Consider the following 12,286-nt stretch of genomic DNA (forward strand, 5'->3'; position numbering starts at 1 on the left):
AGTTTAATACATGTACAAATGATCCTCTTTCCCTAAAAGTGTAATGGTCATGACTTACATCTTCCATTAAAGGGGAGGTTAACTCTTTTTATAATTTTTTTGCACTGTAACCCCTGGAAGTTTGACTGGAGTGTTTCTGACCTGTCTCTGTTCCCTCCAGGCCTGCTGACTGCCACTGTGGCCTCCAGGATCCACCGTGCGGCTCAGCCTGCCCTGCTCTACCTGGTGCCCTTCACCCTGCTGCCTCTACTCACCATGGCCTACCTGAAGGTACATATTGGGAGGCTTGATAAGGGGGAGAGGGGTGTGATGGGCTGGGAGATATGGTGTCAGTCATAAGTAGGTTAAGAGATCAGTCAAAATGGCAGGACTGCTGGGGAATCATTTTATATGACTCAAGTGTTTTGTGTAAATGTGTTTTGACTGAATGCTGACCCAGAGGGAGGGAGACGGGACTGAGATGAACCGATAGAAGCAGTGTTAAGTGGTAGAGGAGGCCTAGAGGAGTAATCCAGGATCTAGGCAGATGGGATACCAGGCCAGGGACCCAGAGGTAATGGATGAGGACATAAGTGGATGTAGAGGGTATTATTAGGGATGCCACAGAGCGCCCGGTTATGCGGACAGAGCATTTTTTAAATCTAAATGGTTAAATGAGTGATGTCATTGTTGCAGTATTTTGTGAGTGGGCAACATCTACTATCATCGTAAATTGACATCTAGAATTATTTTGACATATTTTATATTGCGCAAATTTCCCTAATGTGGACAATTTGTTACTACCTTACACAAGTTTGCATTTTCACCCCATAGAATATAGTGGCATTTCACATCCTTTTTACCTCAGATTGGTGATGTTAGTTTAAAAGTGTATAGTCATCACAATGACAAGATTGATTGCTTAAAACAGATTTGGTTTTGAACCATGGATTTTATTCACACGTGCCGGGCTTGGGCTGAAACGGAGTTAATGCAATTGTGACTGTTGATATCTTGTGTCGTGGTTCGTTTAAGTTAACTAACAGAAAAAGTGTTTCCCGCTCCCTTTTTCGGGATGGCAGCCTACCAATATCAAAACAATCCACCATTCCAATATATAGAAATGAGCCTTCTACAAGTTCTCATCTAACCAACCATGTATAGGTTATTCCAAGTTTCCATGTGGCCTTTGAATAGTGTTATTTTAAACCGAGCTACACCCCAAACGTTTGCTCCCGGTTCTATTGATTTCACCCTGATATCCATGCAAGTCCTTAACAAGAAAAGTGTTGTTACAGTTAGTGGGTTGGCGTTCCTCTTCAATCAAAATGCATCACTTGTGGTTTTGGTAATCAGTGTCTGCTGCGATCTCATCGTCAAATCTAAGAACTTCTCCGAAACAAAGACGGTTCTGCCGAGTTATTTGAGGAAAGAAAACAGAGGAAGGTTCCACACCACTTTCTCTGTTGGGTATCTTACCTAGTTATTTTCAGATCTCATTTAGCTTTGGCAACTGTGTTTTATTCTCCAGTTCGCTCTAAGGCTTCCACCCTTGGCTGCAACCCTTGTAATTTAGTGTACCCTGCGCACACAACTCATGTGGAATTCCTGGTCTCTGGCAGAGTTAGGAACTGCCAATCGGCGGTCAATAACGTTGAGTTTATCTCAGCCTCAAGCTTAACATTGTTACCGGACTGTTTCTGCATATTGTTTATTGATTTGGACACTTTGAAACTTTGTTTTGACATTGGGCTATTTATCAAAATGTCTTCTCAACAGGAAACAGCGACAGCATAATTTTCCACTTAAGTGTTAGGAATATAGATTCAACCTTCAACATTCATTTCCAATGGTATTGTACTTAATCAGGTCAAATCTGCTTAATGAGTCCAAAAATGTTACACTAGAAATCACTCAAATTGGTTTGCCCTGCCTAATATTATGTGGTAAGGAATCCTCCATGCCAGTGGGTCTAACACGTTTGTCGCACCACTGTTAGTGGGCCTCTAGGTAATATCTGTGGGTGAGGATATGAGTGGTGTGATACTAAATGAGAGACCAGTACTAACAGGGAAGCTTACCCTGTGGTGTGTCCTACAGGGAGACCTGCGGCGTATGTGGTCAGAGCCTTTCCACACGAAGGCCAGCAGCTCCCGCTTCCTGGAGGTATGATGCACCCTGGGAACACACAGCCAGCGTGGGCAGGACCAGGGACACCTACCCCCTGCCCTGAGAGAAAGGGAGTGAGAGGGAGAGCGCACACTGAAGAGAGGCCTCGTCCTCATCACTAGTTCATTCTTTCCACCCATCCTCTGAGCAGCAGACCTCACATATGGACACCAGTGTGTGGACCTCATTCCCAAACACAACTCCTCATTGCTTCCTGTTTTCCCTCTCTTTCCTACTTTTCCTTCCCTCACCCACCTCCCTTGCCATGGCTCATTTCATTTTGTCAGGCCTCTCCCTCTCTCCTTTTGCTCTTGGTCTTTCTGTTTTACTATACCACCCCTCTCATCTGTGTATCTCCCCGACTCTGCTGGACTCCAAGGCTTGGCGTCCCCCTATATGGACTACTGGGTGTGGGATGTGACTGAGGCTTTTTTTAGCATCTTCATTACAATTATTGTTATTATTCTGGAAGGAACTGTGGAGGATAGGAGAGTAGGCAGAACTGCTGCTTCCACTAGGCAGGAAAATGACATCCGCGCACAGGACCAGCAGCCTATCGGAGAGCGAGAAGGAACAGCAACGGTTCATCAGTCGCTCCCTCCATCCGTTTCTCTGCCCTCCATCTACCCCCTCTGTCCCCTGAACACCTCCTCTTTATCCTCAACATCCTCCCCCTCTCTAACAAACTCTCACCTTCTGTCATTCGCTGCCCCATCACAGATACAGGTATTTTATTTAGAAAAGATTTTATTCTTGGCATATACAGAAATGATGCATTATAAATTGTGAATGTGTCCCTACTATTGCGGGGGGAAGCATCTCTCTTTGTATATATATGTGTACACAAGTATTTGGGTATCATGGTGTGTGTGTGTGTGTGTGTGTGTGTGTGTGTGTGTGTGTGTGTGTGTGTGTGTGTGTGTGTGTGTGTGTGTGTGTGTGTGTGTGTGTGTGTGTGTGTGTGTGTGTGTGTGTGTGTGTGTGTGTGTGTGTGTGTGTGTGTGTGTGTGAGCTCATAGTATGCGAGACTGTGTTATTTCTTTATTATGAACAATTTAATTATGTTTTGGATCCAGGACAGGTATAAAAGACCTTGACAATGAGAACTTGTGGAGTGACATTTGGGGGTTGATGGGACATGCGCAGGTTTTTTTAAGCAGGTCTGACTTGGACCACAGCTCGGTTCTGTAAGGCTAGGAGTGGTTTACTTGTGAACAAATTTTCTCCAACAAGTGACCGAATGGACATTGGGAAAAACCAAGTTAACCCTCCACTTGCCGTTGGCTGTACCTGGAGGTGTGTGTCTGTTTGTTTCTGTGTGTGTGTGTGCCTGGTCGTTTAGAATAACCTCTATAAAGTCTGTAATGGACCTTGAGGGAGGAAATCTCTGCCCTTCTGAGGGATTTATCTTAATAAAGGATTGTAATCAATGGACCCTGAGGTTAAAGCTAACCCATAGCTAGGTTTTTACTGTCAAAGGTTGGGTATCCCAACGGTTTTTGGATTGTCATTCCTCTCACAGTTTTGTGGTGTTTATCAGTTAGATCAGGCCCCCCAAACCCCACAGGTGCATGTTTTGATTTTTTCCCCCTAGCACAACACAGCTGATTTTAAATCATCAAAGCTTGATGATGAGTTGGTTATTAGAATCAGCTCTGTAGTGCTAGGGCAAAAAACAAAATGTGCACCCAGAGGGGCCCCAGGACGAACTTTGGGAAACCCTGAGTTAGATCATAGCTTAAACAATACTGGAATTAAAGTGTGTGTGAAAGTGTTTGTGAAAGCGAGACAGCGGACGAAGAGAGAGACTTGAATGGAAAATGCAGTTTACTGGCTTCCTGTCTTGAGTTTTATTTTTTACCTGTTTTTTTATGTTTGTTCTCTGGCCTTGCATGTTAAGTGTACAGTGTGTGTCATTCCTCAGACTGCAACAACAGACTGCTGGCCCCAACCAATGCACTAAGCTTTGCCAGCAAGGCTGCAGAGAGGAAAGTTACATGGACAAAGGCCAGGGAGTCGGGAGGACTGAACAGTTCTGACTGAACAGTTCTGACTGAACAGTTCTGACTGAACAGTTCTGACTGAACAGTTCTGACTGAACAGTTCTGACTGAACAGTTCTGACTGAACAGTTCTGACTGAACAGTTCTGACTGAACAGGCCACCTGGCTGATTTTTAAAAAAAAACTTTTTTTTTTTTTTTTTTTTTTTACACTCGTTTAGCCCCGATTTCACTCTAGCTGATCATTACCTGGACATTGTCTGGCTATGGGACAGACCACTGTCGGACAGCCTGAACATAAATGGACATGTAACCACAACCCCATTCCTGTCCCCTCTGCCTCTTTATGGACTTGGCAAAGAAAACTGATGATGATCATAGTGATGAATAATTGAAGAAAAAAAATACAGATGTTTTCATTTTTTATGGAAGTTGGCTTTCTATTTATCCCCTTGTTTGAGTTGTTTTTCTTAGTGCTGTAGCTTTAGGTTTTCCATCTTATACTTTTCTTTCCTCCCTTGCAGCAGAGGGCTTTATAGCTGAAATGGATTCTATCATTTTTTTAAAAAGTTGAATAAATTTAAGAGCTGTTTAGTGAAACATGAATCCTAATGAGCTGAATCTAAAACATTTTGTCTCCTTTAACCCCCTCTCTGCTCCCTGTCCCCCCCCCCCTTTCCCTCCATTCAGTCAGGATTCTGCTGTAAATAAAACATAATTCTAACTATATGGCTCCTGTGTCCATCTCTTATTTTATTTATCTGTTAACTTAGGGGGAGAAAGTTGGAGACCTTTTGATAGATTACTTTCTTCCACACTAGCTCCTGTATTGGGCAAAGGGGATCATATTTGATTATTAAGTCATACACTGTGATGTTACTGGTGGTTTATATTAATAATATGTTTTTGTATGAGGAATAGATGTTGAAATGTGTTCTCATGAGAAAATATGAGCAAATGCCCTCATGTTAAAGATATCCTGTAATTCCAAGATGTACCACTGGATAGCGACACAGTCCAAGTCATACCTGTGGCATAGTGAAAAATGAAAATCTAGACATGCGCAAGCCCGATATGAATAGCTCCCTCATACACACAGCATGTGAATTACAACAAATTATGTATATGCTTCACAAAGAATTTGCTTGGGCTCCCACAAGCGCATTAGTTTGAGATGCAGTGGCCCTTCCCATTTTTAAACTCCACCCCTCCCAAAAAAACATTAATTCTGATATTTTCACTTTGAACACTGCAGAACTTGTCTGCTATGTGTCGGTTTTAAAGCACTGTATGGTGAAATGGGTGTTCTGGGTTGTACCAGGTGGTTTGTATGTGTCCATTGATCTGAAAGGCTTTCCCTTTTAAGAAGCTGTAAGGTACAGTATTTTTTTACCCCTGTGGATCATCTGACAGAATTGGTGAGTATCATTCTATTTTCTAAAGATGCTTTTCTGCTCTTTCATTCTCCAGTCTAGGTCAACCAGAGAATCCGTTGCATGTCAAAGGATTGATGGAAGCTATAGCATGGAGGAGCCTTAAGCTTCTGTGGGAAAATGGCTGCCTAGTCGCACCAAAGATGCTGAGTAAGGGATTTATAGAGCACAGTGTGAAAGGCCACTGGACCAGAGTTGCGATGGGTGGCAAAACCGCTGAGTCACCACTGTTCCGGTTACACTTGTCTTCCTAAATGGGAAAGTTGCAATTTGTCTATAGAAAATCTGTTTGTAAATGAATTTGGCCAAGATCTGAATATGATGGTGGTGGGCAGTGTGCACATTGAGGTTGAATTAACCAAAGACACGTCTATCATTACAGTCCCCTGGCTGAAATGTAAAGCTAAATATTTGTTACTGAAACCACAGCCAATCTGCCCACTTCTGACAGTTACTACAAAGGCTATCACACCTAGTGAATTTGGTGAAGAATTCTGTACCATTTGACAGAGGTAGAGGGAGTAGGCTACTGGTGGGAGAGGGAGAGAGACCATACTGAAAGAGTGAGATGTGGTGGTAGGGGGCAGGGAGGGAGAGGGCTTCCAGGACATTGGGGGTGGGGAAGGGTCAGTGAGGTCAAGGCAGAAAGAGAGACAGACGGGCTGTTGAATTTTCAGGGTCCGCCCCTCGTCACGTATTGGCCAGAGCATCCAATGGTTTCTCCCCAGTTACAGGGCCCTGAGGTGGCAGGATTCCACCGGGGCCATGGGGATTGTAGCAGGGCATCTGGAACACAGTTCGCCAAGCTGGGTGTCCTAAAATAAGAAGTCAACCCACCATTGGAATGTAGGGTTCTGTGTGAAGAGGTCCCTTTCACATAAGACCGGTACAAGTGCAGGCCAAGAACAAGCCAACCACTGAGTAGATTGAACTGATTTACTCTTGAGTAAGGTTCTCAGCCAAATCATTATTTTCAATCTACCAAGAAGACATGTTTTGACAATGACATCACTCATGTTAACTTATGGTCAAAAACAGAATGATGAACAAGATACTCAATGACAACATGTTTATTGTTCAGTAATAACATTTGTCTTGTCTGCCTTTACCATAACTTTTGCAAATTCCGGTACAAGAGTAAACCTACAACAATGGTTGTTAGAACGCAACTCTGGTATAGCCTACTATAAAAGTTTGCATGCATGTGCTGGTCGTGACCCATTCAAATGGCAGAGGTTTCTTCACGTCCCCTCCACGCCTGGCATTCCAGGCTTGTTTAAATCAGGTTAGCCTGCCTGGGCGTGGGTGGATTCCCTTCTGGCCCTTTGCCCTCTGACCCTAAGTGCATTCCCCATCTAAAGTGAAGAATTCCTCTGAAGTTCAGTTAATGGGGTTGAGTTTTCATCCTTTGGACTCTGCTCCAAACGGTTACCCAGCGGAAGGAAAACAGTCTTGGTGTACACCAAAGAGCTATAGGGTGTGTTGGCTGTTTTACTTATTTGTAAAATACCATTCTTACAAGACTTCAACAATCCATTGGTGATTTTTTTTTTGGCAACAGGGTAGAGGGATTTTAAACTTGGAGCTGTTCTATTTGGGGTGGCAGGTAGCCTAGCGGTTAGAGCGTTGGGCCAGTAACCGAAAGGTCGCTGGTTTGCATACCCGAGCAAAATGATGTGCACTTGAGCAAGGCGTGCCGTACTACTATGGCTGACCCTGTAAAACACATTTCACTGCACCTATCTGGTGTATGTTACAAAACATTTCCTTATTGTTCAAACCATTACAGTAAAATAAATTACATTTACAATCTATTGATTAAAATTACTTGTATAATGTCCATCTTCTGCTTTGATACAAATGCAATGGGATTGACTAAACAATAAGTAATCACTCGCATTGCTCGTTACTCCTGTTGACAAATTATCTATCCTTTGGTCAATTAGTCAGTTTTATGAACTTTTGAACATTAACACTGCCCAAACGCTTCCCGTCCAACTTCACTGTTCAACCATAACTACGTTACAAATCAACACTCCCAATCGCCTGGTGAAACAGAGGTAGGTGTTTTCTGTGTTGCTGAGCTTCAGAACCTCTCCATGTGGTGGTTGGAGATGCTGTAAAAGGCAGTGCCACCCACACAGCTGGAATGTCTACTCGAAGTACTAGAGGTGGGGTCTACGCTCTGTGTGAGAAAAGATGGTGAACACCCCACCCCCACACACATGAATCCATTAACCTTTTTTGGTGGGAAATTATCAATGACTATCCATCACAGTTGTTTGCCTTTTCTCCTGATGAGAGGGAATCTGAAGAGAGACGGTAGATGGGGGTTGGGAGAGGTTAAAGGGCAGAGGGAGAAGGGAGGTACATTTTCTGAGGAAGGGAGTTTGAAAAAAAAAATAGGGAACAATAACTCATGTTTAAAAGGATCCTCTCAGCCCCCATGAGACCTCACAGTTTAGAATCAAAGCATTGAAACGGGACTGGCTGATTATTGCACAATATGTTTCAGGATTCACACTCTCCAGACCTGCTGTAAATTATTGGCTTGGATATCTTTATTTTCTAATAAATCCATTACCATAATAGGTCAAGTTCATCAAGATATAATTTCAATGTATCGAACTGTACAGATATAAGACAACAACTAAAACTGGGTAGGTGATTTTATTCCCAATTCCTTCTATTTGTAATGCACAAATAGCAGGGAATTTCTATCCATGATGTCACCAAGCATTTAAGACAGACACTTGGCAAATATTTGCCATACAGTCTACATTAAACCTTGAATATGTTTTTCAACATCTGTTGGAACAGTACATTGGCCAAATATTGAAAATAGAAATGATCAATTACAAGTTTTATTCTAGATCTGCCTTTTGAAAATAAACACTTGGGTAATTATTTAGTTTTAGTTGTAAAGAAATACACCTCAGAAACCCTGTGCCATGTTGGAAAACACTTGTTTCGTTATCTTAAAATATTTAATATCTATTATTTTGGGAAGGATATTCCTTTTCAATCAAATACAATTGCCCTTCCAAAAAAACAAAGTGAGTTCGGTCTCTCTTGAAGTGTGTTTTGAGTTAAACTTTACATCAAAAGAGGCATATTGTTGTTTTCAATGAAAGTACTCAAAGCATCTTACTAAAGATGTTCTCATCACATCAAGGAGTTTAAATGAAACGTTTCATTCTGGATCACATGAACGAAATCCGTATACATTTATAACAAATGCAGTTCTGTTGACGAGCTAAAGATGTAATAGCAAAGAGCAGACAATGAATCTTACAAAATAATTTTAAAGTTCCCACTTTGCACAGGAAGAACAGAACATATCTTGCTTGAAAACCTGTACAAGACTATACAAATACATTATTATATCAGTGGTATTCTGCCACAAATAAGTTCATTTAATTATAAGTCAGTTAATTATACAAATATATTATTCGATTCCTTAAGTATTTTGAATATAATGATAAGGACAATAACACGAAGGACAGTTGACATAATAATCAAAATGAACAAGACCCCTGGCCGTCACCCCACTTTCCAAGGGTGTTGGGATATGCAAAAAAATATATATATATAATTCAAATTCACACATGCATATAATACACAGTTGTACATGTGTGAAATAGGACAAATAAGCACCCACCTAATTATTATGAATTGGTTTTATTATAATACATTAGCGCTCTAATCTTGTTTTGTTAGTGCCACAAACTCCAGCTTCTGCCATTTTGATAAACAATGTTGATATCACGTGGTAATTATTATATTTAGGCTAACATAAATGATATAGTAAATCAACTTTTTGAATGTTTATAATAAATTGGTTTACGTTGAGATTTGATGACAAGAAACACTTAATGCTTAAAAGTTTATATTGGAGTCATTAAACCAATTTCAATGCAAGTAATATCTTCTATGTACAAGGCTTCTGTTGAAGCTGAGACACTGTTGAGTCTGTTCCTGAGTTGATAGTTAAAGTGGAGGGATTAGATACTGCCAGACCCTCATTGGACAAACCTTCTTGCCTAAAGAGGTGGTTGTCGTCTAGTCTAACTCCTTGGTACAATTTAACAGAGGATAGAACAGATGCTTATTCTTTATTGTCTAAATCCTTCTTAGAATGTATGCAGTGGATATTCTGAATACTATTAGGATGATACACGAAAGTTTCTCTTATTCTAAAACTGGGATACATTTTTCCCTCAATACTAAAATCATTCTCTGTCCTGCTCTTTTCTCTCCCAAAGAAAGGTTTATGGTTCCCCTTAGGAATCCATAAATGCAGTTCCACAAATAAAGTTCCACAAATATGTTCCCATCAATACATCTTATTTGCCATCCATGGCATGTCTCTCTCGGACCAGCAATAAAGTTAATCAGTGAGGCTAATAAACAGTTACTTCAAATTGGTGAGTATCTTGTCAAATACTTCAACACCTTTCAATTCCTTTAGCTTCCCCTCTATTCTCTTTTATAGACTGATCTGATGCATCAGTGTAGAATTGCTTCAACTATAAAAAGGAAGATGTTTTTCTTTTCAGGTTCTGTGTCCGTTTTCAACCTTGAACCAAACTGATGGTAGTGATCATTTGTAATGAGCTCTTTGGTCTACATTACTGATACTGACACTAGCTACATCCCACACCAAGCCACCCACCGGGCACAGACTTCAGATCAACCTCATTTTTCTAATGTTACCATGTCATTGGATTTAGGTTCAAAGTTGGGTGAAGTTAAGTCAACCAGCAGTGCTTTTAGGGCAGGGTCAAAGTGGGAGGAATGAGTTCTGGGGGGCAACAGAGACTTGCTATCAAGAAATGTTTTTGAGTGGCATCTTTTACAAACTCTTCAAAGTCTATATTGGGAGCATTAATCAATGTTCATGACTATTTTATGTGTTCCTCTTTGCATATAGAAAACATTTTGATCTGACTATTTCTGTTGAACTAAGGAGTGGTGGAGGAGACATTCAGTAGCCTGTTGCTTTATAGAGCGAGATGAGTGAGAAAGAGAGAGACATTGAGACAAATAACTCCCCTTCTGTGGTGTTTAATGGCAGCGTGTAAACCAACAGACGGAGAGCATCCCTGGCCTCCTCTAAACCTCTGTATCCCTCTGAATTCATCATGCACCGCCTTCATTTATTTTATTTTAATTGCTGATTGGCTGCACAATCAGATCCCTTCAGAGTTGGGTGGGGTGGAGGGTGAAAAGTGCGCCCTCTCCCACTGGACAATACCATTATTTCAGCTCCCCTGGTCAGGAATGCCCGATTTCACAGCCCGCTACCCTCCTCCAGGCGTCAATCAAAACTTTGCAAGGGTTCCAGTGCCTAGTGGAACCGCCCCCACTGGTCCACTCCACAGTTATAAATCAGCCCCAGAGCCCAAAACCTATAGCAATTCAACAGTCATCACTATTGGAGAAAACAGTCACCATTTTGAGTTCAAATTAGCCATACTCTTTTGGGTGTTTTAAGAATTGCCAAATGTATAATGCGCTTATTTAAGTGGCATGGCTGGGTGTGCAAAAGTGTGTAGGAGTCAAGTATCATTAGCTAAATCTAGGCAATTAGATGGGCATAACATGTAGTTTATATCCACATATCTACAGCTAGCTATATCTCTGACAAAAAAATAATCATAACATTTAAATATGAGGTTATTTATTTAATCACAAATAACTGTTTGTTGGCTAGGCTAGTTTATTCACATATTGAGTGTGGTTTAGCTTAATTTATGTCCTAAAGCTAGTCTTAGAGGTGATGTTCAAATTGTAGTAATAACATCTACAAGCATAATTATAAACATTAGGCGATGCCATTGTCCATTCCTGTTATAAACCCTTTTTTCAACGCGTGCGCGACTTTAACGCTCGAAAAGGTGGATAGAGTAACCGCATACTGAAAAGTAATGGTGATGAGAAATTTGTGAATGGAAGATACTTAATCATGCCTTCCGTACAGGCTGTGGCGCTCCTTGTATGTGACCAATCCAGGAACCGATAAAAACGTTGAACACCCCGAAACTAAACCAATGGCTTATCATATGGCAAAGACTAGCGCAAGAAGAAGCCAATCAGTAGAAGGCATGCAAACGAGGAATTTGCTCCGGCAGGCTCTGAATGTCAAGTAGTCAAAAATGGAGTCTGGATCTGGGAGGTCGTGCGGTTGTGCATGAAAGATTTGCTATTTTATCTACAAGCGCGAGAGAAATTAGTTTATACTAAGGCGTTTGGAAATTACGGGGAGAATTGCAAATGTAGCGGACACATAGGCGTGGCTAATAGTGGGGTTTGTCCCTATATTTTTTGGTTAACTTTTCCTTCTTTTCCTTTTTTGCCTAACGGATTGATTGTCCCTCCCTTGGCTAGGTAGCCTACCATTCATGAATTTGGGGGGTCCTCTGTGTGAGTAGCATTGGGTGGAAATGGCGGGAGCTCAGGGCGAAACTGGGAAGTTGGGAAGGGTGGAGATCGAAATGTTTTTTTATATAATTAAGGGAAGAAAAAAATCAAGAAAGACTTATAATTTTCTTGCGCATCAGGACCTTGCTTTAAAGACTGGGCAAGGAAGGGCTCCCTCCACAAGATTCGACCAGTTTGTGATTCCGTAATGCTGGATTAACCAGGAAAAATGCATGTTTAGTCCTAAATCGATGTATCATTTATTATTTTATGGATATAAG

At 41.3% G+C, this 12,286-nt stretch overlaps 1 protein-coding gene across 2 annotated transcripts in view; it reads left to right on the top strand.

The window, feature by feature from the left end:
* LOC124006974 (signal peptide peptidase-like 3) overlaps positions 1 to 4,878 on the top strand; it is a 50,315-nt gene extending 45,437 nt beyond the window's left edge. For both annotated transcript variants that reach the window (XM_046317187.1, XM_046317186.1), the window contains exons 10-11: positions 161 to 270; positions 2,080 to 4,878. In XM_046317187.1, coding sequence (XP_046173143.1) covers positions 161 to 270; positions 2,080 to 2,151 — 182 coding nt within the window. In that variant the 3' untranslated portion in view covers positions 2,152 to 4,878. The remainder of the gene's footprint in view (positions 1 to 160; positions 271 to 2,079) is intronic.
* The last annotated feature ends 7,408 nt before the right edge of the window (positions 4,879 to 12,286 follow it).

The sequence above is a fragment of the Oncorhynchus gorbuscha genome, linkage group LG20 (assembly GCF_021184085.1).
Source record: "Oncorhynchus gorbuscha isolate QuinsamMale2020 ecotype Even-year linkage group LG20, OgorEven_v1.0, whole genome shotgun sequence".
NCBI lineage: Eukaryota > Metazoa > Chordata > Actinopteri > Salmoniformes > Salmonidae > Oncorhynchus > Oncorhynchus gorbuscha.